At 29.8% G+C, this 26952-nt stretch overlaps 7 protein-coding genes across 9 annotated transcripts; 5 read left to right on the top strand and 2 right to left on the bottom strand.

The window, feature by feature from the left end:
* The first annotated feature begins 2477 nt into the window (after positions 1-2477).
* LOC124495973 (uncharacterized) lies at positions 2478-11966 on the top strand. The gene is given in 8 exon segments (XM_075733714.1): positions 2478-3094; positions 7628-8759; positions 8850-9447; positions 9449-9475; positions 9610-10460; positions 10523-10689; positions 10751-11511; positions 11569-11966. Coding segments are annotated over 7 exon segments (2886 nt in total). The 5' UTR covers positions 2478-3094; positions 7628-8490; the 3' UTR covers positions 11782-11966.
* Positions 11967-12259: 293 nt separating this feature from the next.
* On the top strand, positions 12260-13789 carry LOC124495708 (uncharacterized). Its single transcript, XM_047059136.2, has 3 exons — positions 12260-12686; positions 12755-13480; positions 13543-13789. Exons 1-3 carry the CDS (start codon positions 12539-12541, stop codon positions 13683-13685), a joined length of 1017 nt encoding a protein of 338 aa, XP_046915092.2. The 5' UTR covers positions 12260-12538; the 3' UTR covers positions 13686-13789.
* An 88-nt stretch (positions 13790-13877) lies between these two features.
* On the top strand, positions 13878-14960 carry LOC124495980 (proton-transporting V-type ATPase complex assembly regulator TMEM9). Its single transcript, XM_047059434.2, has 3 exons — positions 13878-14409; positions 14476-14650; positions 14716-14960. Exons 1-3 carry the CDS (start codon positions 14016-14018, stop codon positions 14855-14857), a joined length of 711 nt encoding a protein of 236 aa, XP_046915390.1. The 5' UTR covers positions 13878-14015; the 3' UTR covers positions 14858-14960.
* On the bottom strand, positions 14868-17412 carry LOC124495974 (RCC1 and BTB domain-containing protein 1). Its single transcript, XM_047059429.2, is given in 2 exon segments — positions 14868-16578; positions 16580-17412. Coding segments are annotated over 2 exon segments (2271 nt in total). The 5' UTR covers positions 17347-17412; the 3' UTR covers positions 14868-15074.
* Positions 17413-17572: 160 nt separating this feature from the next.
* On the top strand, positions 17573-19743 carry LOC124495976 (pantetheinase). The gene is made up of 3 exons (XM_047059431.2): positions 17573-18076; positions 18133-18729; positions 18782-19743. The coding sequence occupies exons 1-3, from the start codon at positions 17870-17872 to the stop codon at positions 19601-19603; spliced, it is 1626 nt and encodes a 541-aa protein (XP_046915387.2). The 5' UTR covers positions 17573-17869; the 3' UTR covers positions 19604-19743.
* Positions 19705-22114, bottom strand: LOC124495978 (uncharacterized). Of its 3 annotated transcripts, none has more exons than XM_075733713.1 (6): positions 22029-22114; positions 21705-21826; positions 20924-21612; positions 20717-20855; positions 20499-20647; positions 19705-20422 (listed from the first exon to the last, which is right to left on the bottom strand). In XM_075733713.1, exons 3-6 carry the CDS (start codon positions 21312-21314, stop codon positions 19884-19886), a joined length of 1218 nt encoding a protein of 405 aa, XP_075589828.1. In that variant the 5' UTR covers positions 21315-21612; positions 21705-21826; positions 22029-22114; the 3' UTR covers positions 19705-19883. The 3 variants fall into 3 exon arrangements, with proteins under 3 accessions (XP_075589828.1, XP_046915388.2, XP_075589827.1); XM_047059432.2 differs by having other exon boundaries at positions 21945-22051; XM_075733712.1 differs by lacking the exon at positions 22029-22114 and having other exon boundaries at positions 21705-21953.
* A 926-nt stretch (positions 22115-23040) lies between these two features.
* On the top strand, positions 23041-26839 carry LOC124495975 (long-chain-fatty-acid--CoA ligase 4). The gene is made up of 4 exons (XM_047059430.2): positions 23041-24933; positions 25009-25572; positions 25638-26155; positions 26225-26839. Exons 1-4 carry the CDS (start codon positions 24183-24185, stop codon positions 26654-26656), a joined length of 2265 nt encoding a protein of 754 aa, XP_046915386.2. The 5' UTR covers positions 23041-24182; the 3' UTR covers positions 26657-26839.
* The last annotated feature ends 113 nt before the right edge of the window (positions 26840-26952 follow it).

Here is a 26952-nt window from a genome sequence, read left to right as displayed (position 1 = left end):
ACATTGTGAAGAAGAACAAATTATGATTCAAAAGAAAAAAAAATGAGAACCAAATTTTTCATCATCATCATCATCATCATCATTCATCTTGAGGCTACAAAAAAAAAAAAAAAAATTTGCCCATTATTAACACATACACACCGACACACACACAGACACACTCATATTGAGAATTGAAGTAGAAAAGAAACAAATTTATGTTTTGAATTATTTAAAATTTAAATTTTTTTTTTATCAATTCTTTACCAATACACAAATGGAAACTTTTCTTCTCTTTCACTCAAAGAAATGGGCCTAGAACAACATGATGATAATGATGATGATGCACTCGTTCAACTATGCAGTGGAGGCGGGGGAAAAAAGACGTTTTTTTCATTTTCAAATTTTCATTCAATGTGTCAAACGTGTGAACGGGGAAAAAAAATTTTGATTGTTCCAAGAAATTAATTATTAGAAAATGTTGAAAAATGATGACATTCATTCATTCATTCGTAAAATTATTCATTCTAATAATAATTTCATTTTAATTGTCAAATTATTAATGTGTTTTTCTTTTTCTGCCAATTATCATTTGGTTTGAATTCTAATTTTTATGCCAATGGCAACATGATGATGTGAAGAAATAATTGTTTTCATTTACATAATGAACAATCAATATTAAATGCATATTGTTGTTGTTGTTGTTGTGAAAAGAAAAAAATCCATGATCAAAACATTTTTTTATGTTTCTTTTTTTTCGAAACTTGAAACACTCTCTCTAGTATGTTTTCCGTTTTGTTTTGCTGCTGCCGTCGCTGTTGTTGTTGTTGTTGTTGTTGTTGTTGTTGGTATGATGATGATTTTGATTTATATTCGATTCTCGTTTCAACATTGTTTGTTGTCAATCTTTCAGTAGTGTAGTCATCATCATCATCATCATTCGTTTTATTGGAATGCATTCTCCATGGTAAAATTCTTAAGGCGTGAAATAAAAATATATTCACAAAGAATAAATCTGTAATGAATGAAAATGAAAATGAAAAAAAATATATTCGTTGAAGGTGGTGGTGGTAACCGGAGAAAAATATTGTTCCTGTCAAATATTGGTTGAATGGGAAAATAAAATTTGCCATTCTTTTTCTTTTTCTTTTTTTTTTTGCTGTCCAATAATAATATAAATTGACTTGCTGCCATTTCATCATCATCAACAACATTAGAGATTGATTGCAACAACTATAACAGTCTATAACTGACTGCTATTTATCAAATTTTAGGAATATTATCACTATAAACAGATTTACATATACACACATACACATATGGACATTCATAAATAAATTCCACAATTTTTTTTCAAATGGCAACTGTCGATCATCAACATTTGTAAAAAGAAGAAGAAAAAAAATTTTGATTTTCATTTTATTTCCATTGAAAAAAATGATGATGATGGAATTCTTTTTCTAACCAAATTTTCAATATGATTTTCATTTGAAATTTATTCACCAATTTGACATTTTACTTGTTTTGATTATATCAACATTTTTATTATTCGATCTATATATTTGAAAACAGAAAGAATGACAAAAAGAAAATCAAAAATTTTTTTTTTGCTTTTGCTTTTGTTGCTATGAAAAACCAATATATATATATGAAAAAAAAGTTAAAATTAAAATTCAACCATTGACGGGAAAAAAAATTCGGTCAACCAGAATTGATCCTTCCCGAATGAATTGAATGTATAAAATTATATCGTGTATTTGTATTATGCTGATCTGTCGTATTTTTTTTTATGTTATCACATTCAGTTAGTAATGGTGAGAATTTGCTGTTTTTTTTTTTGGAATTTTATTCCTTGATTTAATATCGATGAAATATTCGGATGCTCAATGTTGCTGCAATGTTATAGTAATAACACAGCCACTTCTTCGTTTTTTTTTTCGTTATTTTCGGAAACAATTCTTTATGTGTGTGTGTATATATCTTCAATATATTCTGATATTGTATACATTTGTACACACAGGATCCAAAGAAGTTTCATTTTTTTTTTCTGTATTTAGGTATAATAATAATAGTAATAATTGTGTTTTCAGAGTCGACTCTTTAAATTTTACAACGGGTGGGATAGAATTTCATTTGGTCCATCATTACCAACGATTCGATGTTCGTCATCGCCATCAACATCCTCATCACCGCCACCGCCACCGCCGCCACAGCCACAGCCACCAACTGAGTATGTTTCTTTTGGTTTCCCATTAGGTTCCAAATCTTTTGTGTGAGTGTGTGTTAGTGTGTGTTTGTCTGCATCGGCGTAAGTGTTCAGTAGTAGTTAAGTAGTAGCAAACATCCAAGAACCAGATGGAATCTAAAGAATCTATTGTTTTGATGAGCTCTTTTTGATCTATTTCTATTCACTATATGTATTCTGTATATATACGATTGATTCCGATCATAGTTTTAGTCGTTGGTGGTGGTGGTGGTGGTTGTTGTTGTTCTTTGATTGTCTAAGTATTAGTGTCCATTTAACCACCATACGGCATACATCAAATTGAAATTGGTAGCTAAACATTCAACATTCAATATTTGATGATGATTGAGAGTAGAAAAAAAAAATTTAATAATTTCCTTTTTATATGTGAAATATTTTCTATTTGAGAATTGTGAAGAAAAAAAAAATTTCCCATTAGTAGAAGAATATATAAAATCATCACTACCATTATCCGTCAACATCCAAAAACAACAACAAAATCCATAACAGCTAACAAATCAGTGAAGAAGAAGAAAAAAAACAAGCAAAAATCAACCGAAAACAGACCGCGATCATGAATGCATGGAATTTTTTTTATTCATCCATTAATTTATACTGTAATAATAATAATATAATGTGTGGTCCAGTTCTGGTATTTGAAAAAAAAGAATAATTCTGTGTTTGTGTGTGTGTGTCTGTTTTCTTCACTTTATTATTCTGTTATCTTTGATTTTGTTTGAACAATTTTGCTGTGATTTTAAATGTGTGGATTTTTTTTTGAGAGAGAGCCGATTCTTTTGTTTTTTTTTTGTTGAAAAAGAAATAATATCAAAAAACATAACCATCATCATCATCATTGTAGTGTATCAGGTATTTATGAAAAAAATTTTTTTCTTGCATAGCAACAAAATTCTTGAAACAAAAATAAAGCAAAAGAGATGGTTGGTTGGTTGGTTGTTTGTTTCTAATTTTGGAATTCATAAATTATGAAACTTTTTTTTTTGATTTTGTATGCATGTTTTGTGCATAAACTAATTATCTCTGATGTGAATTTGTTGTGATTGACTTTACAGAAGAACAAAACAAAACAAAAAAAAACTTTTTTCACGAATTTCCATGTCTAGAATAATAAAAAAAATTGAAAAGAAAAAAAAATTTTCAACACAATCACAATCACATCTGACGCATATATGTATCAAGCATAGAATAAAAATAAAAAATTGCCGCTACTGCTGTCGATGATTCCGTATAAAATGGTAACAACAGAAAGATTGATCTAAATAGTCATCAAACAGATAAATAAACAAATGGAAAAAAAAACTCTTCAAAACAAAACAAAACAAAAAAAACTTGATATATCACGCAAAGTAAAAAATGTTTCAGTTTCTTAGTTCCACATTACTTTATCTTATCGATTCTTAGATAAACAATATCGTTATAAATGTCTAAAAATACCATAGATATAAGTGAATAAATGACATTAAAAAAAAATTTTTTTTTTTATCTCTACACTTGATTGAGATTGTCATTTCAAGTCAAATAAAAATGACAATCCAAAACTCAAATCATCACTACCTACCTACCTACCTACCTACTTGGTTAAATTTTCAACCAAAAAAAAACCCATACAAATAAAGTTGTAGGTGAAGAAAAAAAACGAAAAATTCTGTTGACAGATGTTATCCATCATTCCATGCATACAACTCTCATGGAGAATCCCACACATTTTCATCATCAGAATATAATTTGCATATTGATAATTTATTTGGTAAAAATTTACCAAAAAAAAAAAAATTTTTTTTTATTACTTTTTCACTTACTTTTTAGTAATGTGTTTGTGTGTGTGTGTAAATAAAATTAATTTCAACACACATCGTTTCTTCATTCATTTCATATATATATTGGATTTTTGTAGCTATGTAAATCTGTCACTATGAAGAAGAAGAAAAAATTTTTCACTTGCACCACATTTGTCAAAAATTGTACCTGTTTATCCAAAAAAAAAAGAAGTCTATATATAAATTGACAAATATTTTCTTCACACAATAAAACAAAATGTCTGTCGTCTATTCAATTCATTGAATGATGATGATTGATGAAAATTTACATTTAAATAATCAAAATCACCCGAATATGTAATAGTTAACCAGGTGAACATTTTTTTTTTTTTTTCATTTCATTTCATCAAAGTTCATTGTACCACTCAATGTTATTATTATACCATTCATCGATCAATCAATCACATGTTGATTAAATATAGATCAAGATCATCGTTCGTTTGAATAATAATATGAATGTCGACAAATCAAATCGTTTTTTTTTCGTCGAAATCAAATATAGCAATAATTATCACATCAAAATTCAATGAGAAGATAAAATTAAATCAATGTTGTGTCTATGAATATAAATTTTTTTTGTTTTGTTTATTGTTCCTATCCATTGATCTCTATCGATGAGAAAATGAATACAATGATAATCAGATCAATTGATGTATAAAATAAAGCCTAATCATAGATCACAGGCTAATCAATGGATACTGATAATTTTAGTATTCCAATCAATTATTAGAAACATTCATCAGGCTATAACTTTCATTAGATCAATTCAAATTATTATGTTTTTATGATTACAAATATTTCATAGTAATATGAGAGTGCAAGAGTGAGTGGAGAAAATTTTTTCTTTCTTCCATCATCATTTTTTTTTTTTTTTTGGTCATGGTCAATTAAACTTGATGATCATTATCAAGATTTGAAATGACGACTGGTCAATTATAATGAATCATCATAAAATATATGATTCGGGATATTATCGTGTAAATTAAACATATCCATCTGTTTAATCTAATAACTTATAATACCCGCATAGACATGGATTACATACATTCATTTTTTTTCTCATTTAATTAATCTATTTGTCGGGTTCAATTTATTCGGACATTTATGGACAACAACAACAGATCTCCAATCATCGGAATAACAGAAAAAAATTTCTTTCTGCCCATAGTTATGTTGAATTCTTAAAGAATTCCGGTCAGATAAAAAAAAACTTTGCAGAAACAAAGAAAAAAAAGAATATCAATATCAATATCATCATTTGTATATAACTGTTGTGATATATAATTAATAATTAATTTTTTTTTTATTTACTGGACAGTAACAAACACAAACATTCACATTAACTATCCATTTCAATGTAATCAACAAAATAAATGAATGAAAAACGTATAAACACATCAAATATGTCAGTATGTTCCAAAGAAAAAAAATGATAATAAACTGATTCAAAGATAAATGTCATGGGAATTGATGGAAAATGGGAATGAATGAATGAATGAATGAAACCAAAAAAAAAAAAAAAAATGAGTAAAACGATGCATCGGGTATAATATAATATGTCAGATGAAACAAAAACACACACACACACACACAGCCAATGCTAAATTATACGAGTGGGAGGTAAGATAAGATTTTTTTTTTCTTTATTTTTCATGTATGTCCGAATCTTTATACACATCGTTGGATATTATGGGCTCAAAATAATAAAGGAATTATATCCGGGTGTTTGGTGTTTGTAAATGACAGAAAAAAAAGTCGGGTGTTTATATATTGAAAAAAAATCTCGTTCAAACCGGTATTTCGTATTTTCTTTGTTTTATAGCCTGTTTGATATGGTTGGTATGTTTTTGTCACAATTTGAAATATAAATTTTCTTTATATTTTCATCTTTTTTTATCATAATGTTTGCTCATAGTGTGTGTGTGTGTGTGTCAACGAATTTTGAAACAACATAAAAGAGGCAACCTTTCTTTTGCCGTGATAAAATTGAATTAAATTTTCTCTCTTTATGATATTTGATGTGTTTGATGATTTTGTTATTCGATTTTTTTTTCAAAGAAAAAAACCCATCTACCGAATCTTTTTTTTTGTTTCGATTAAATTTAAATTCTTGTTAAATGTTATTCGGTTCTTTTTTCAATGAAAAAAAAATTATGACATAACATTCGTTGAAACTTCTAAATGCAATATTTGTGCTGTTATCGTATCGTACTTTTATTTTAACCATTATAAAGACCATCACATCATACTGTTATACAATATGCACAACAGCACAATGTTTTTTTTTTATATTCAATAATTTATCAACAACAAGAAATAAAGAAAGAAAGAAAAAAAAACACAGAGACTTTATCAACCAACCGATTTTAATTTGAAATTGAATGAAATGAAATTCTTGATAATTCATGATTTCAATTCTTATCCGTCAGTATTATTAGTGTTTTGGGATTTTGTTTCTTTTTTTTGTTGCATGGATGTATGTTTTTATTTTTTTAATTTTTTTCCTTTTTTTTCATTATTTTGGCCAGAAATAAATTCAATATTAATAACATCATGAAATGGGAATGTAAAAGAAAATCCCCAAAGAAAGTATGCAGATTGTGTGTGTGTGTGTTTGAGTTCGGTTTGTAAGTAAACAAAATTCGTAATTTTTCAATGAATATCCAACCATTTTACAAGGAGATGAGATGATGATGATGATGAAAAAAAACATCGGTTCATTTTTTTCCAGTTGTCTGGCATGTTGAATTATTTATTAGATGAAAATGAAAAAATAAAGAAAAAACATTTTCATTTTCATTTTCATTTCCATCCACTTTGAGCCAAGTTATAATGAAGAATTACAACATTGATATGAGTGCATTACTTGATCCACATCATTTTGGCGGAAAAATATAACTACTTAACTCTATGTATGACATTTGATTTGTTTTCAAGTAATAAATTGAAAATGAAAATGAAAATGAAAAAAAAAATTCCTAACCAAAACCATCATAATGATCATCATGATGATTATTTCAAGAATAATCCTGATCATTGAAATGAATGAAAAACAAAAACAAACAAGAATGACAAGAATCAAATATGAAAAACAAAACAAAAATTAAATCTTTCATTTTTTTTTCATCACAATTTTTAAATACAAAATTCAACGATATTTTCAACGAACTAATAATAATCTTTTTTTTTCTTCTGTATTCTCACTTTGTGATATGAAAAGTTTTTATTAATAATACTTTTTTCAACAAAAAAAAATCTGGCCAACTAGAACTTTTCAATTATATTTAATTCATTCATTCATTCATTCATTCATTGGTTATTCTTATGGAATTTGTTTCAGAATTTGAATGAAATTTTGTATTGAAAAAATTTCTATTGTTTAGTCAATATTTCATGTTGATTTTTGTTGAGTGAATTTTGAACAATAATTGGAAATGAAAATTTGAAACAAAACAAAAAAAAAATTCTTTAGACCTATCCATATAGATTAATTAGATCCTTATGCACTTATTATTAATTAGTTTGAGTTAAATATTAATATTTCATTTCATTTCAATTTTTGCAGAATTGAATCATGAAATTCAATCATCCACCACACACACAGTGACCTTTTTCAATTGGTCTGGCCATATGGAATTCAATTTGATTTTGTTTCATTGAAGTTTAATTAATACAATGATGTGTGTGTGTGTGTGCGCGCGCGTGTAATTTATTAATCGATCATCAGCAATTTTTTTCCTCTTCATTGGTTCACATTTTTTTCTCTCGTGTGTTTCGAGCTTAAAAACTTTCTCAAAGTTCATTACAAACAAATTTCATAAAAAACGAAAAGAAAAGAAAAAAGAACCAGAATCCAGAAGAAAATATCGTCGCTCTCGTGGCCATAATCATTGAATGAGTAGTTTTTTCATGACACTTTCTCTTCGTTTCTCTTTATGATTCCATCATCATCATCATCATCATTGTTTGGGCTTGGCTATTGGCAAATAATAATAATAATAGCACAAACAATTTTGAATGGGCCAAAAAAAAAGCGGAACAAAATCGATCGATTACAATTTTATTGTTCAATTCAATTGTATATATATATATATCAATGACAATAACGGCTGACACATTCATCTCATACACAAAAAACATTATTTTTTTACTTTGTTTGAAAATAATGTTCACGAATGAAGAATATAAATCCACTATTACTTAATAAAAATAATGATGATGATGATAATAATAAGAATAAATTGTCAATTATTGCAATATTAACAACAACAAAAAAAAACCAAAATGCCAAATATTCTACCATAACAATGATCAAATATTATCGATTATAATTCAGTGATCATTATTTTTTATTATTATTCCAATCTATCTGGAGTGTGGAATATAATTTTTTTTTTATTTGAAATTCAATAAAAGTGAAAAAAAACGATGATGATGCAATCACATTCATCATCATCATCATCATCATCGTCATCATCACAACCGAAACGTAAACAATCATCATCATCCAGATCTAATTTAATGTTAGTTGGTCTTGATGAAGAATCAACATTGATCCATCAACAAAAAGAATTACCATCACCATGTCGATCACCACAGCCATCTGTACGAACAACACCAACGATGATAACACCGACAAGTGCGGTGAGAAAATTTCCACAGCTCAGTATTGATACGAGCCATGCTCAAAAATTAATTCTAACCAGTACACATCAACAACAACAACAACAACAATCATCATCATCAACATCACCAGTGAATAGCCATTATCATACACATGAAACCAATAATTTACATAATAATAGTCATCAAATTCTAAATGAAAGTGATACACCAGTTCCAACGCCTCCTCCACCGCCCAATAGTTTTAAACTACCTCTTCATCATCATCATCAACATTATGAATATCCTGTGGTCGTTGATGATGTTGATGTTGATGTTGATGTTGATCATGATCCTGTCCATCCAGTACAAGGTTCATCGACAGCTGTTTTTACCCATCATCATCATCATCATCATGGATGTGCTATTCATTCACAATCAGTTGATACGGCCCGAGCCTATCATCATCATCATCATCATCATCATAAAAAACGTCGTCATCGTGATTCTAAACGACGAAGATTTCGATTTTCATTTCGAACAAAAAATTCTGTTGCTGTTTCATTGGAAACCATTCCAGCTCCTCCAATATCAGCAACCACAACAAATATACATCCAAATCATCATCATCATCATACGGAACATCAATCACGAGCTTCTTCGATTGCATCATCAACATCGGATCCAACCAGTTGTAATTCAAGTTTATTAGCCACACAACAATCTAATTCACAACGTCAACAATCACAACATCAAACGACCATTGACATACATACCAAAAAAACCAAATGGTGGTCTAAAATCAAAAAAGGTAACATTTTGAATGAAAACTGCCAATTCAGTAATTATTAAAAATTTTTGCTGACCCATAGAAACCTATTGATTTTGTATGGCTAATACTTTTAATGGTTCTTTTTTGTTTCTTATTTGTTTGGCTAAAAATAGCTAAAAACTTTGATACATCCATTGGATCGTTCAATAGTTGGCATATTTTTGCTGACAATTTTTTTCACCATATTGGCATTGTTAACCGGTGCGCCAACAGTACTGTTTTTGTTGATATTATTGCCAATATTCATCTTTATAAAGCGAATTTTTCAATGTACATTATTCACATCGATTACCGATCAAGAGCCAATTTCATCAGTTGATTCATTTTGGCTTCAAAAGGGACATATCACCCATTGCCTAATGTATCTGGACAAAGGTTTGTCCATACAACAACTTCGTGATGTTATTGCCACACGATTGCTAACAAAGCCAGAACTTGCCCGTTTTAAATCACGTCTCATTCGTCGTGGATTATGTGGTTCACAATATTGGAAATATGAACCAGAATTGAATAATTTTGATGACCATGTTATCGAAGATGAACCTATCGATTGTAAACGATCATTGCGCAAAAGATTAATGGCCTTTATGGGTCAATCATTACCGATGGACAAGCCATTATGGCAAATCCGTTATTCACTTGCTTCCTATTGTGATCAAGTTATTCTCATTATTCGTGTTCATCAAACCCTTTCACAATCTGGCTTAGTATCTATTTTAACTCATTATCTTTGCGATTCAGTACCCATGTGTTCGGCTCAAAAAGCTCGTTTTGGCTCGGCCACTTTGTCTATTAATATTTTACGTGCAATCATTGTTGGACCATTAACATTTTTTCTTTGGATTATGTGGGCGTTCACTCGTCGTCATCACAACTATTTAACCAAAGCTAAAGAAATTAAATCAATACATTGGTCAGCATTAGATTTACCAAAGATTTACAGAATCAAACAAGTGACCAGAAGGTAAGTAAACAATGATTATGGTGATTACCTTAACGATTGATCATTTTTTCATCAATCGACAGCACTCTCAACGATGTTCTATTAGCCTGTATTGCCGGTTCTATACGTTCATATCTTACAACCAAAACTAATATTATTAATCCACCGGATTTAACGATTTCTATTCCGGTCGATATCAAACCACAGACGCCAATCGAAGCAAGCTTAACTGGAGTTAATTATGTTTTAAGTAATTGTATTCTATATGAATGACTTACTTTTATATCTAATGTTATGATTTTTTTTTCTAGCTTCATCACCCATACCAACAAATACAGAGGGTGCTATTCCTCGATTGTGGGAAGTACGTCATCTGATGGAAGAGCTCAAAACTTCGGCCGATACGGCAGTAATGTATGGTTCACATTATTTATTGAGTCGATTCCTGCCACAGAGTATATATCGTGTGTTAATGAATTTGGTCAATCGAAATTCTTCGGTTTACATGTCGAATATGACGGGTCCAGAGACTGCGTTAAGTATTGGATCACATCGTTTAAATAAAGTGTTTTATTTTTTATCACCGCCTTCATACTGTTCGCTTGTATATAATATATTCAGTTATGATCAAAATATTTACATATCAATTGCAACCAGTTCAAAATTGATTACCAATTCAAAGGAATTGATGCGTCATTTTTGTGGTCAAATTGATACTCTTCATGAATTGTTATCAAAACGACGTGTACCTGGTGAATCAAAACGTACAAAACGTCCGATGTTTCTTGGTGATCAACTGGCTGCTCAACAGCAACAATTATATGGTAATCAACAAGCTACTTCACTAATTGAAGTTCCGGCTATTGCTGGGTCTGTCGATCTTTCCGATAAACTTCATGAAATTCAAGATGAACTTAATCAATTATCCGGAGCATATGAAATGGGTGATCCTGGAGTTGTTCAACGTTGTGAAGAATTAAAAGAAGAATTCACAACTATATTGTACGAAATGCGTCGACGTAAATCATTGGCTGATTATGGTCATGTTAGCAATATCGTCATCAATATAGAGGTAAAATTTTATCTATCTAAATGATCTGTTTTTATGAATTTATTATTTCTCAAATAGAATCAAGATGACGATGATAATGATGGAGAATTGAGAACCATAGCACCTCGTAGATTTTCCGTTGTTAGTATTGGTCGTCGTGCATCGATTGTTTCAAGTTTACCAACATCATCACGAGTGACACCACCCATATTGTCAAGACGATCAATGGCTACTAGTCCAGAACCACCATCTAGTCCAGAAGTTGCATTCAAAGTGGAAACAGAATGTTAAACATGAAAAAAAAGTGAATAATTCCGAACCAATATGAATAAAATCTGTGATATTCATAAAAGTTTTTTTTTGTTAAAATTTAACTATAATATAAATTCTTTATTGTTATTTCTTATTCATCAAATTTTTGTCCTATTATTAAAAATCTATGCCCATATAATAAAGATTACTTTTTAGTTTATTTGTATTCATCGAATTTTTGCCCTATTATTAAAAATCTATGCCCATATAATAAAGATTACTTTTTAGTTTATTTGAATTGTAAATGTTTACCAATGTCATTCATGGAATTTAAGGAATTTGAAAAAATGATTGATGGCAAAAAAAAACAGCAACAAAAAAAAACGACTACCACTCATCGAATGGTTACCACGGACACTCGATTGCATTGTAATGATTAGATGGAAAAAAAAACAGCAACAAAAAAAAACGACTACCACTCATCGAATGGTTACCACGGACACTCGATTGCATTGTAATGATTAGATGGAGAAAAATTACAACAAGCATTTTATTTAAAAAAAAAATTGCATAGCCATTCTCCACTTTAATAATGTGATGATTCGATCTGCTCAATTATGTACTTGAATAATCATTTTATCACATACACACACACACACATACAATTATAATTGTCATTAATTAATCAATTTATGTTTATGTTTAACTTGGCTCGACAATTATTATTTCGTTTCGATATTGGTAATACGAATGTACAATTAATATTGATGATGATGATGATGATTTTGTATTGATAATGATGATGATGTTTATACAAATTTTTATTTGGATCATTTTAACATATTATTCTGAATGTGAATCAATCATAGGATCATCATGCAATTGTAAAGCTCATTCGTATGATTTTAATGTACCCGAAGATGCTCGACAACGTATTGATTTCCGTAAGTATATTCATTAGGCATCTTTTTATTATTATTATATCTAATTATAATGGCCAAAAAAAAATCAGTTTGCTGTGATGGTAAACAAACAGATGATGCTAATAATCATAACGATCAACAACATTTAAATCAATTGATTGAAAAAATTAATGATGGAAAAATATTTGTCGATCAATTCATCATAAGAAGTTTGAATCCTGAATTGATATTCCAGCATGATTCATTGGAAATAAATTGGCTAGAAATTTCAAATATTGATATGAATTCCTATCAATTTGCCAGTCAGCATAAAAATTTGTATATCCATCAATTGGTTATATCAAACGTTCGAATGTATCGACAATTATTGTACTTTATACAATCATCATGGAATCATCTTGAAATGATTCATTTGGATTCATATCAATTGATTGATGATGATCGATTACAACCACCGTATCATTTTCTCATATTCAATCAACCATTCGAAGTATATTCCAAATTAAAAACATTAAATATGATTCGTTGCAATATAAAATCATTGGCCGGTGTAGATCTATTGAAAAATGTGGCAAATCTTCGGATGCTTTCGTTGGCACATAATCAACTGACAAGCATTGATAATGTAAATTTTTTTCCAGCTGATTCCAAAGAATTTCGTTCACTTGATTTGAGTTATAATCAACTGAGATGGTTGCCAGCTAATTGGAAACTACCATCTTCTTTGACACATCTACATCTGGATAATAACGAAATAACCATATTTCCGAATAATGTTTATCATTTAAATAATTTGCGAGAATTTTGGTTTCAACGTAAGATTGATATAATTTTCGAATATATTGATCTCATAGATTCATTGTTAATTTATTTTCAGAAAATCGTCAAAGTTGTGAAAATGTTAAACGAATATTTCAAAAGAAAATTCCAGAAATTTTTATTTGTTGGACAGACAAAATTGTAACAATGAACAAGACAAATAACATTGTGGAATATATCGCAAGGTTTCATCGGGATTAATGTTTTTTTTTTTTGAAATTTTATCATAACTTATTGAAGATTGTTTTTTCAGAAATTTTTTTAACTTTTTCTATATTTGTATTGAAATAAATGATTAATTCATAGGAATTTTTTTTCAATTTGTTGGCGCGTCATTTTTAAATTCCATACGTCCTATTTGAACAGTCTTTTGTTTACATTTTTTTTGCCATCAATTTTTGCGATTTGACAAATTTTGCCATGTCAATATTTTAAAAAACTCCTACTCAAGATCATTTTTGAATAAAAATCTTAAATTTAAAAATGACCTAATATTCTGTTGTTTTTGTTGAGACTTTTCTTGTAAAAAAAATGGCAAATCAAGTAAATTTCTGTCTATTTTTAACATGTTTACCATTTATTATGTTGATCATTGGATCGGTCGATGGCCAATATGAAGATGTTCGATGTAAATGTATATGTCCAGTGCCTAGTGTTGTAAGCAATGCAACCAAAGGTACTACAAGAAAATTATACATTAGAAATGTAGCTCCCAATCAATGTAATTGTGATTTCGTTGTTCTGCCACAATTATCATCCGATGTTCAATCGAAAGCAAAAGAATTTTGTCCACGCTGTGAATGTAAATATGAATCAAGAGATACATCCATTATTCGTTTCTTTGTCATATTCATCATTGGTGTCATATCTTTTCTGGTCATTTATATGCTGTTTCTAATGATTCTTGATCCATGGATTCATAAACGTATCTATTTTTCATATTGCAATTATCAACAAATTTTTCATTTATATTCTATTCGATTTCAATCAGGTCAATCAAGGAACAGTTATAAATATTTCAATGAAGAAGTTTCATTAGAAGAACATGAACAACAGCCATCGGATGGATCGCAACAACAACAACAACCACAACAACAAGAACATCAACAACCTCCTCAACGAGATTCGGATAGTCAATCCGCTAGACATCGAATATCATCATCATCGTATGTATTGTTAATAATTTTTTTTTAGAGAAATCCATTCAATTTTTTTTTTCATTCAAATTTAGTGGTATAACCGATGATGTAAATATAACGGCAGCCGGACCAATCGGTGTATTGAATCGTGTTGGTCATTCACAAAACAAATGGAAACGTCAAGTAAAAGAACAGCGTCGTAATATTTTCGATAATCATACCATATTGAATTGAACAGAAAAAATCCATTGTGAATTATATAATTCTTTATTCAATTAAATCTCATTATTATTATCATTATATCTTATCATTAATAAACAAATTATATTTGAAAAAATTATTTTTATCGATTAATTTGATTTACAAAAAGATTATGTATCTGAATGGAAAAAAAATGAAACATCAAAATTATTTAAAGGGTTCTTTCGGAAATCGAAAAAAAAATTAACATTTAAGTTGGCTTATTATTGATTTTAGCTTTACGATTGGCTAAATTATTAAGATAATGAATAAAATCACCATCTTCAAATTTTCTGCCCAAATCATACAATTCTTCAATGAAATCCAACAAATTGATCATTTTCAAATCGGGCATTTCATAAACAAAACGTAAATAAAGATAGAATGGCAAATATTTAAAATGAATAGTGGCCGGATATTTGCTCGCCCATTGGCAATTGAATGAGTTGTGCCAAAAAAATGAACGTCCACTTAAACGTTCACGTTCAGCATACAATACATTTGAATTTGGAATTTTAAAAATAATATCAGCCACACCTGGATTGTTCAATGTTGAAATACGATCGAGATTCTGGGTCAACTCTTTTGGTAAACGAATAATTGATCCCGTTTGTGGATAAAGAAACAAACAAAAAACATCGGGTACTGATGAAAATTTTGTTGTTATTATTTGTCGTGGTTGCTGGTAACAGATGATGTGGCATAAGCCATCCTCAGTAACAAATACGTAATTACTGGAATAAATTTGAGGATAAACAGCAATTATTTTAGATTCCGAAAAATCAAATTTGATCTTGTGACTAATAAATTTTGATTCATTATTCGATTGATAGATATGAGCTTGTTCACTAGTACGATCATGATTTTGTTTCATTTCATTGGAAAGAACAAGAAATTCATCTCGGCCACCAACAATTCTTGTTATGAATGAATCAAAAATGATGAGTTTTGGTGGAAAAAAAATGTTTCGATTAAAAGAACCGAACAGATATATTTCATGAAATTCTTTCATAATTATTGAAGCATTAATAGTGCAAGTGATATCCATGACTCGATCATTTCGAAATGAATCAATTTCGCTAAGTGTTAATTTACCATGACTTTTTATTTTGTGTCCGTTTTGAAAAAATTGATTCGAGCCAGAACTTAACACTTTTCCATCATTAGTTATCGCCAAGGCATGGTATATACCACAAGAAACTTTACGAATATTTCCCGAAACAAAAACTGGTCTATGTTGAAATTCTGTATTACCAATGCCAAGTTGTCCATACTGATTATCGCCAATAGCATAGAGCTGTCCATCTTGGGTTAGAATCAGAGACCAAGTACTCTTATAATTAAAGCAAGGGACAATCGATTTGATAAGCTCATTACTCAATTCATTGATTAATATTGGTGATTGGATATCAGTAAAATCTTCTCGATTTCGATCATGATGACCATAACGGAATATTTTGCCATCATCATCAAAAAGCCAATATTCACCACTAGAATTGCAATAAAATTTATCCAATTTTGACAAAAATGTCTGATCAAGAATCAACAAACGAGACCATAGATTTAAATCGTTAGTTTTTAACCAGGGAAGATTATCATTTTTCTCGTTATTAGGTCTCAAAAAAGATGAGTCATTTTCCACTACAGTGTCATTTGCAGTAGGTTCTTTTAAACATACCAAAATTTCATCAATAACTTCTTCGTCTTTACTTTTTGTTATGTTGATCATCCAAAAAATTATTTTGATTTTCACAGGTCGTGATATTTTCGAATGTTATTTCATTTTCACATTCAGAAACTGTTGGTTTTGACTTTTTCGATTTACATTTAGTTTCATCAATGGTTTCAATTTCACGTGGTTTAAAGTCAGAAACATCATTAATTAAATTCGAAGATCGTGGAGAATCACATGTGATAATAGTTTCTGTTTCACAAGGAACACAAAAATTTTCGACAACACCAATGAAATCCAAAAATTGCTGTCGAATTCTGATGCCTTTTTCGATGACCAATGATTCATCTTTGATTTCAGACAAAGTTTCAATTACTTTAATTTCTAATTGTTGAACAAGAGCAAAAAGTTCTTCGAAATCATCGGGTAGAGATCCGGATAAGTCCAACAATGATGATTGTATTTGAACATCGTGAGTATCCTTTTTGATCTGTATAGCAGCAAAATTAGATGATTCGATTTCATCATTTGTTTCAATATTAACACTTGCTGAGGATTCGAAATGTTCGCATAATTTTTGCCACAAATTATTTGATGACGAACAATTTTTTGCCAATGAAATCATCAAGGATTTATCTTCGATAGAAAATAGAATCATTTCGACGATTGCATCATCCAAAGCTTTGTGTTTATCCGAAAGTTGATCATCATCGACAATAGACCATAAATACAAACGATTTAATATGATTTTAGATTCTTTTTTCCATTCATTCCAATTGTCACAAGTTAATGGTGGTAAACGTCGATCCATTTTTGAAAAAATTACAAAAAAAAACCTTTTTTTAACGAAAGAAATCAAATTTAACAAAATTAAACAAAGAACGAAAAGTGAATGTGTGAGAAAAAAAAATTTGAGCAGGAAACATTTGAACGGAAAAATTGCAACACTAGTGAATTCCTCATAAAGGACGTATTCGTAAAATGAGAATACATTGCAAAAAAAATGCTTGGAAACAATTCTGCGTGTTTTGAAAAACAAAGACATGCGCGCATCAATAATAATAAAAATCATCCGTTTTTTTTTTGATTACTTCGTTATTTTAATCGAGTTCAAGAGGTTTTTTTCCAATGATAAAATCAGTACATCCTCTTGATACTTGAAACATATCTAATTTAATTAATTTTCTTAGATATTTTTCACTAATATGTACTTAAAATTGTATAAATAAACATAATATATAAATCTGGACGAATGAATAAATTATCTAGTTCTATCGCTCATCAAGTCAATTTCTCATTTGAAACCATAATTATTGCCGAATAAAATTACAAGCATGATGCAACCATTGAGATGTTGGTTATTGTTATCGTTGATGACATTCATCGTGATTGAAACGAAAAAAGCACCCGAAGGTTGCTTTCGTGCCGCCGTTCTTGATCATGTTCATCAAACAAATGTTCGCCAATTATCCGATTTCGCCAAGATAATAGAATTGAATTTCAAAGTCTATGAAGACGCAGCTGCCTTAGCTAAAAAACAAGTATTTTTCTCAAAAAATTGACTAATTAATTTTAAAAATTTTAATTTTGTATTTAGGGTGCCGATATTATCGTTTTTCCCGAAGATGGTCTCATCTATAATATTGCTTCACGTGAAAAAGCTGACGAATTCGCTTCGGATATTCCCGATGGTGAAACAAATGCATGTACACTGGAAACAAAGTCTGTGTATAATCGGTTAGCATGTCTAGCTCAAAAACATGAAATATTCGTTGTAGCAGATTTGATTGATCGAAAATCATGCGAAGAATTAGGCATTAGCAACACATCAGATTCTTGCCCTGCTGATAAAAAATTTTTATTCAATACGGCCGTCTTGTTCGATCGCCAAGGTAAACTCTTGGGACGTTATCACAAAATGCATTTGTTCGGTGAGATGACCATGAATATTCCACCGAAACCAGAATTACTGGTCATCGATACAGAATTAGGACGGCTTGGTATGCAAATATGTTTCGACATGATCTTTAAGACGCCCGGACATTTTCTAGCAGAACAAAACAAATTTGATACCATGCTTTTTCCGACGTGGTGGTTTGATGAAGCCCCAATGTTATCTTCTAGTCAATATCAAATGGCATGGGCCTTTGGTAACAATGTCACATTATTAGCTTCAAACATTCATCGTGTCGAGGTATAAAAATAAGTCTTCTCTGTTTGATTGTTTCTAAATTTTTATTTTTTAGCTGGGCTCACGTGGCAGTGGTATTTATGTTGGACCACATCAAACACTAGCTACAGCATTATACGATGATTCTGTTGAACGTTTAGTTTTGGCAAATGTTCCCATCAAGCCCCGAGAAACGGATAAATCTGTTTGTCCTTTGGATAGCGAAATTATTGAAGTACCTCAACAGATTCCGATTCCAAATTCTGTAAAATACCATCATCTTAACATGAATCTTTTGGATGTAACATTAGTGGAATTATCTTCAAAAGATTCTGAATTTCATATCTGCTATAAAGGTGTTTGTTGCCAGATTGAATACCGTTTAGCTGTGAAAGATCAACCGCGGGAGTCATGGGTGGATCGTGTACCATTATTAGCAAATATGCTTGAATATTTTACTCCCGAAGAACGTTACTATTTAATGGTGGCTAATCGTACGCGACCAGGTACTTATCGTTGGACTGAAGAGATTTGTGCCGTTGTTGTCTGTCCATCATCACGTTGGAACATTGGAAAAGTGGAAAAAGATTGTTCACAATTTGGTTCAAATCAAGAACTTAATTCTCGATTCGTTTACGCAAAACTAAGAGGAGCATTTAGTGAAAGTACTGCCGTATATCCCAGTGCCGTTGGTCCTAAAAATCAGCTCATTAATCCTGAAAATAAATGGAAATATTGGAAAGTAAATGTACCGGATAAACCTGAACATTTCGTTGAATTAGGTGCCAAAGACAATCCGGAAAGTAAAGCTATTGAATTAAGCACATTAGCTTTATATGGTCGAAATTATGATCTTGACCCAACGTACAAACAAAAACCAGTTCCAATCAATTTGTGATGGTTAATTATATTTGCTCGTGATATTTTCATGTGTTGGATTCTAATAATCTACGATAAAATCAATGCTATTTTGAACTAAACAAATTTTTCAAATAATAAATGAAATAAAATTCTGTTATATGTTTTATTTAGGAAAAATTTTTTTAAAAATTATTGTTATATTATATTTACAATAAATACCTTATTACTATAGTATATATATGAATGGTGATGACAAATCTATCATTAAACAAAGCTCAACAATCAATAATTAAATGGAATTCATTGTTTCATTGAAATTAATTTGACCGGATTATGATAAAATAGGAAAGAAATTTTTCATAGAATATTAATTGAACAACCTTGAATCGAGAACTGATTGAATTCGTAGAATTAGTAATCGAATCATTGACCAATGATGGTGATGAAAAATCCATTTCATCCGATGAAAGCATTTTTGTTTGATCATATTTTCTAATCAATGTTTCCGGATGTTCGAATAGTTTCTCATACAGTGTTGGTTCGACTAATTGTTGACAACCGTATCGTGTTGAATGATATGGTTCACATACTGAATCGATGATTCCAAGAAAAGGTCCTTCGATTTGATCCAGAACAAAACTTCTAACTTGATTATTACTAGCACAAGAAACGGTTGATATTGTTCGATCTAAACAATCAGAACGTGCACCAAAAGCACAACATGCAGCTTGAAGTCGTTGTTCGCCATCCAGATTCTGTGCAATGTAAATCAATTGATTCTGAAATGCATTCTGACAGGTGGAAACATTGTGTATTAAATCACTTTCGGAAAGGCAATCCGAATATTCAAGGAATCCTATCAAGTTTAATTATTAATTAATTAGTTATTATGGAAGAAATAATAATTTATCGTTAATATAAATCAAACAAACTTTGTCGTTCAGTATAACGAAGACAAATCTTGTCCAATTGTCGTTGATAGTTGGAGACAAATTTTTTGAAATAACTGCGTTGAAGTTTATCCGGTTCAAGGCAGCCTTCGACAAAATGTCTTAAACATTTGACACTTTCCATTTTATCTCTTTGATTAAACAAACAAAATCATTATTAGTCAACACCAATGAATCATGAACTTAATGGGGATCCGTACTTGCAATATTTGTCCAATTCTTTTCCATTGGTAGGAAAATGATTAATTTCTGAGAAAAATGTCAAACGTCGTAGACAAGTATCGACTGTATGTTGATCAACCGTACATTTATGCGAATCATGAGCCAAAAGCCAGATCACTATTTACAATGATAATAGATCAATGAATTTATATAAGATTCGTTGAAATATTCTGAAAAAAACTTACTGGAAAGCACAAGAATAGTGAACAAAACAGTCATAATGGCATAATGCTTATAGTTGATTTTATGAACAATTCCATGTTGGTCATCATGAAGATCTTTGGCCATCTCGTTGAATGTTCTGGGAAGTGTGTCCATTTTTTCTTTATTTTTATTCAATTTTTGATGCACAAAAATATTATTATTATTATTATCAAACTGATGATGACTCAAAGGATAATGAAATTGAATAGGATTCGTTGTGAATAACCAGGTATCTTCATTCGTGCTATTATTGTTTGCTTTTACAACAAGTTTTTTCAGTTTCTCTTCAGTTGATGACGATAATGGTGATGGGTTGGTTGCCATCCACCACCAAATCGATTGTTGATTACCGCCAGATTGTGATTGATGCATGATTAAATTTGATGACAAACTACCTATATTGGCTGATGATGATTTGATTGAATAATACACCGTATATTGAAGAAAAACAATTCAATTGGAAAATTTTTTACGTATTTCGTGTGAAAGATACTGACAAACAATTAAGATGAGAATTCAAAGCCAGTGATTGCATGAATGAGAGAAAAATTGAAAATTTCCAAAAAAAAAAAAAAAAATTCCAAGGTGAATTTAGTCAGATAATTAGATATTTTAACATTGACATTGAAAAAACTTGAATGATTATGTCTATCGATGATGGCAGCCATAACTATTTTAAAAACGATTCGATTGATAATTGAGATAACAAATGAATTCTTATTGTAAAATTTCGAAAATAATAATATCATTTAAAATACATACATTCAATAAAATATCAATTTAGATTTCAATCTGTTTCAAATAGTTTTTTCTTTGTTTTCCAATATCGACTCGAATATGAATGATTGTTTTTTTTCCATGCAAAATATTGAATAATCGAATAACTGGTAGAGAAGAAAAAAAAGAGAATCAATTTAAATGAAAAAAAATGAATAAAAAAATTCTTTGTTAATTGATCAAAAATGAAAGGAAAAAAGATGGAAATAAACAATAAATAAAAACCCCAATTATGATGTCATTTTCATATCCATCATCCTGGCCAGTGTACGCGATTCAACCAGCAACAAAAAAAAAATTTTTTTTTACTTTTCATAATTGAACATAAAAAAAATTCCATTATGCAATGATAAAAATGATTGTCCATTGTCAAAATGAGAATTGATTGAATGTGGAAATTCGTCATTTTTTATTATTATCATCATAAAACAACAAAATATCAAATTAAAGTTGGATCCCAGTAGTGTCATCTAGTGTAGACAAATAAACATTTGAAATTATTTAAATTTTTCATCACACAACAAAATTGGCGGTATTTAATGGCTTAGAAAAATGACAAATGATCTGATCAATCAATAGTTGTAAGTTTTGTTTCGGTCAATTTCATTTTCAAATACAATTCAAATGAAAAACATATATTTGGATAACAAAAGAAATCTCACATATCGTTGAATAAATAGAGAAAAGAAAAAAAAACCGGTTATGATGGCGAAAAAAATCGATCATCATCACCCGTTTTATGATAGATGATGATAGAGAAGCATAAAATGAACATAAAGACAAATGACTATGGTTTTTCTTTTTTTTTGTTTGTTTTTTTGATAATTTAAATTATGGAATACAAATTTGCCATACATACATATGCAAGAGTTTTTAAACCTAAAAACCTAAAAATAGATCCACCAACAACAATCGAACAACATAAGGAGGGGAGGAAATGTTCACATGTAGTGACAAATAAATAAAGGATGCCTCGGTATCCAGTTTTTTTGTTGTTGTATTCACTTTCTTGGAATTGTCTTTTTTTTACATTACTTAATGGAATTCAAAAAAAAGTGAGAAATTATAAGTGTGCGTGTGTGAAAGAGAAAGTCAAAGTACGTTTTGGTCATCCGTATCTTTTGTTCGTTTTTGTAACGAACAACAACAACAACAACAACAACAACTTGAGGATTAACAACAACAACAACAACAACAAAGGTAAAATGATCAAGTCCATAATGTGCAAATGTGAAAAAAAATGTTCCGTTCAATTATTCGTTTTCCTTACGTTTATCTTTGACACAAATTTTCTTTGTTGTTGTTGTCCAAAAATTTTCATTGCATATGGTGTATGTATGTAATAGCTAGGAAAACGAATCGAATAGAATGTGTGTGTGTGTGTGTGTGTGTGTGTGTGTTAAAAGTATTTTTCATCATTATCATCACTGTTGGATGGCCTTTATTTGTCCACAGAAAAAAAATGATTGATTGATTGATTTGGTACATATAAACACAATTTCCAAGCCGCACACATCATCATCATCATCGTTGTTAATCGTTGTTATAAAAGTGTTCAAAATATCGAATAAATAAGTAGGCGTGTAAATTGGTGTGTCTATTGGAAATGAACAACAATCAAATTTAAAAGTTTAAATGCAAAAAAAAAAAAATAATAAATTTTTCATTTCCCTTTACAACAACAACAACAACAACAACAATTGGAAAAGAAGAAAAATCTTGATGACCATTGTGTTCCATCCAGGACAAATTTTCTTTGTTTCCAGCAGTGTTTTTTTTCTCTTTACAGTGCATCGAATACACACACACACACACACACCACATATACAAAGTGGACACTTGGGGCTTTTATAATGTGCAAAAAAAAAAATAAAAAAAAATATTGTTTGCATGTCCTTTTCATCTCCTCGTATTTCGTGCACAGTATTCTATCATCATTTGACTTTTCATCATATAACATGAAAAACTAAGAAAATTCATCAAACCAATGTCAAACGAATGACAACAAAAAAATATCTATTTTGTATGTTCGAATTTGAATTTGTTCGTGTTCATTGGGTTCATATCAGTTATCGATAAGAAGAAATAACTTCCCATTTTTATTTGCGTACATATCCGCTAATCTGGTCAGAATTTCTGCGTAAAAAAATTGTGTAATCACAAATTTAAATTTTTTTTTTTTGTTAAATGTGTGCGTGTGTGTGTGTGGGTGAGATAAAAAAAAAATTTTCGTGACCTCTTTGTGCATATCCTGTACTTTCATCATCATCATCATCATCTATAAAAAGTTTTACAAATTGAAATTTACATTTAACAATCAATAATTTGGACTAATTCAAAATCTTTTTTTTTGAAATTGAAAATAAATTTCAATTTTTCAACTATTCCACTATCATCATCACATAAAGACAAGCAAAAAATTATTAAGAAAAAAAAATCGCTCGCAGTGCAATTATCACTAAAATGGCCTTATCTTTAGTAGAATTTTTGGTAGTTATTGTAGTCAATATTGTCAAATCTGTGGTTTATGTTTATACATTTTTCACCATACCAATCTATTATCTACTTGAAAAACCATGGAAAACATTGAAAATGGCCGGAATGTGTGGCGCAAATTTTATCAAACGTGGACGATTCATACGACAAAATGGCATACCAGAATCATTGTCAAATGCTGAATATTTAGAATTCGAACATGATGTACCAATACCGCATCATCCATTGATGAAATGTAATACAATAACTGAAGCTATATATGCAAGATCAGAATTATATCCAAATGATCTACCATCGATTGGTTATCGAAAAATATTGGAAGAAGAAATTCAACATGATCAATCGGGTAATCCAATCAAAATTGATGGAAAAGTTTTACGAAAATATAAATTAAGTAATTACAAATGGGTAACATATGGTGATTTTCTGGAACAAGTTGAAGCCATTAATCGTGGATTGTATGCCGTTGGTTTCAAAAAACATGATCCTATTGCCATTTATTCGGAAACTGGATTCGATTTTATGATATCAATGATTGCTAGTGGAAAAGCCGGTGCTTTAATTGTAACGGTATTCCATACACTTACTGATCAAGGATTAATTCATGCTCTCAATCAAACAAAAGTTAAAATTATATTTGTTAGTTTTGAATTGGTGGATCGTGTTCATGGTTTCGTGAAGAATTGTCCACATCTTAAAACGATCATCTATTATGAAGGTAAGTTTTGCAGTTCAATTCATACATTGTTAGTAGTCCATTTCAATCTGTAAATTTAATAATAATAAAAAATAGGACCTAAAAAGCAAAAAATTCCAACATTCGATTCCAATATTAAAGTTTATACATTGAATGAGATCAAAAATCTGGGCCGTTTGGACAAATATCGACATATTGAATCAAAATGTTTAGAACCAGACGATTTATTTGGTGTCATGTTCACTTCTGGAACTACAGGCATTCCTAAAGGAGTCAAAATCACGCAACGTCAAATGAAAGAAGCTGCAATGACCATTGGAAAAGTTGTACGCGATGTTATTATGACCGGACCGAGCCACACTTATATAGCTTATTTACCACAAGCTCATGTATTGGAATTTTCCATCGAATTATTCTTATTCCTAGGTGGTGTCAAAGTTGGTTATGCAACACCATTTACATTGAATGAATCAGCACCAGGTTTAGCTAAAGGTCAAATCTGTGATCTTCAATTATTAAAACCAACTGTGATGATCAGTGTTCCGTTAGTTTTGGATCGAATGCAAAAAGAGATCTATAATAAATTACAAAAACGAACTCCATTCTCGAAAGCAATTTTTGACTATCTTATCGATTATAAAGCACATTGGATTAGCAAAGGTATGATTTTGAGTGAATTTCTCCAAAGATTTGAAGTTATCAATTTTTTTTATTTCTTATTACAGGTTATTCTACCCCTATAGTAAATAAGCTGCTCTGTTCAAAAGTACAAGAACAATTTGGCGGTAATCTACATTATATGGTGGTTGGTGGAGCACCTTTAGCATATGATCTACAAAAACGAATCAAATGTGCTTTGAATGTAACATTGATTCAAGGTTATGGATCAACAGAAACATCGGGTGGTGTATTCTCTATGGATTTCAAAGATCTTTCCTATGGACGAATTGGATCACCATTGAATGGTGTACGAGTACGTGTAGTGAATTGGTATGAAGGCAATTATTTTATTGATGACAAGCCAAATCCTCGTGGTGAATTGATCATCGGTGGTAAAATGATATCTTCCGGTTATCTTGATCTGGAAGAAGCTACTCGAGATGCATTTTTCGATTCAGATGGTTTTCATTGGTTCATTACTGGCGATATTGCAGAAATTCATTCAGACGGTACATTCTCTATAATTGATCGTAAAAAAGATATAGTAAAATTGGCTAATGGAGAATTTATTTCATTAGGAAAGGTTTGTAATTATATCATTTTCATTGGGAAAATTTGAAAATTTTCTTTATATTTTTTTTCCAAAATTCAGATTGAAGCCATATTAAAAAGTAGCTGTTATGTGGATAATATTTGTATCGTTCCAAATGCAACATTAAATTGTTTGGCCGCATTGGTTGTGCCGAATTTTATGTCTATAAAAACCTTGGAAAAACAACAATTCGAATCATCAAATGGACTCATTTCAAATGCAAACAATATTCAACATGATCATCCAGAAATTATAAAAATTTTACATGAAAATATTATTGCTGTCGGTATTCGACAACGTTTGAAATCTATTGAATTACCATCAATAATTTCTTTGTGCAATGAAATTTGGGCACCCGATAATGATCTATTGACAGCAGCTATGAAATTGAAACGAGCTAATATTATCAAACATTATAATAATGATCTACAACGAATGTGGTCAACATTACAAACTAATCCGGAAAAAATTCGTGTCCAAGTAAAAAAATAATTTTTCTTTTACACTTGAATTTGTTGTGAAAATTTAATTCAATTCAATTTTAAAAAATGACATTTTAAATTTTACAGAAAAAGAAAAATTTTTTCATGACAATCATTTATTAACAATGATTCAATGATGTATATTCAATAAATTAGTTGACTTAATAATAAAACTTTTCACCTTTTTCTTGAATATTTTGGTGTAAAAAAAAAATTCTGTCTTTCCCCATCATAATCATCTTCATTAGCAATATCGTTTGTCCTTGAGATATAAAACATCAATATCGATTCATCATCACTCAAAAT

This window comes from Dermatophagoides farinae, chromosome 8, assembly GCF_024713945.1.
Source record: "Dermatophagoides farinae isolate YC_2012a chromosome 8, ASM2471394v1, whole genome shotgun sequence".
NCBI classification, from domain to species: Eukaryota; Metazoa; Arthropoda; class Arachnida; order Sarcoptiformes; family Pyroglyphidae; genus Dermatophagoides; species Dermatophagoides farinae.
Note: the sequence above shows the minus strand (reverse complement) of the source record. Positions and strands in the feature narration are given on the sequence as shown.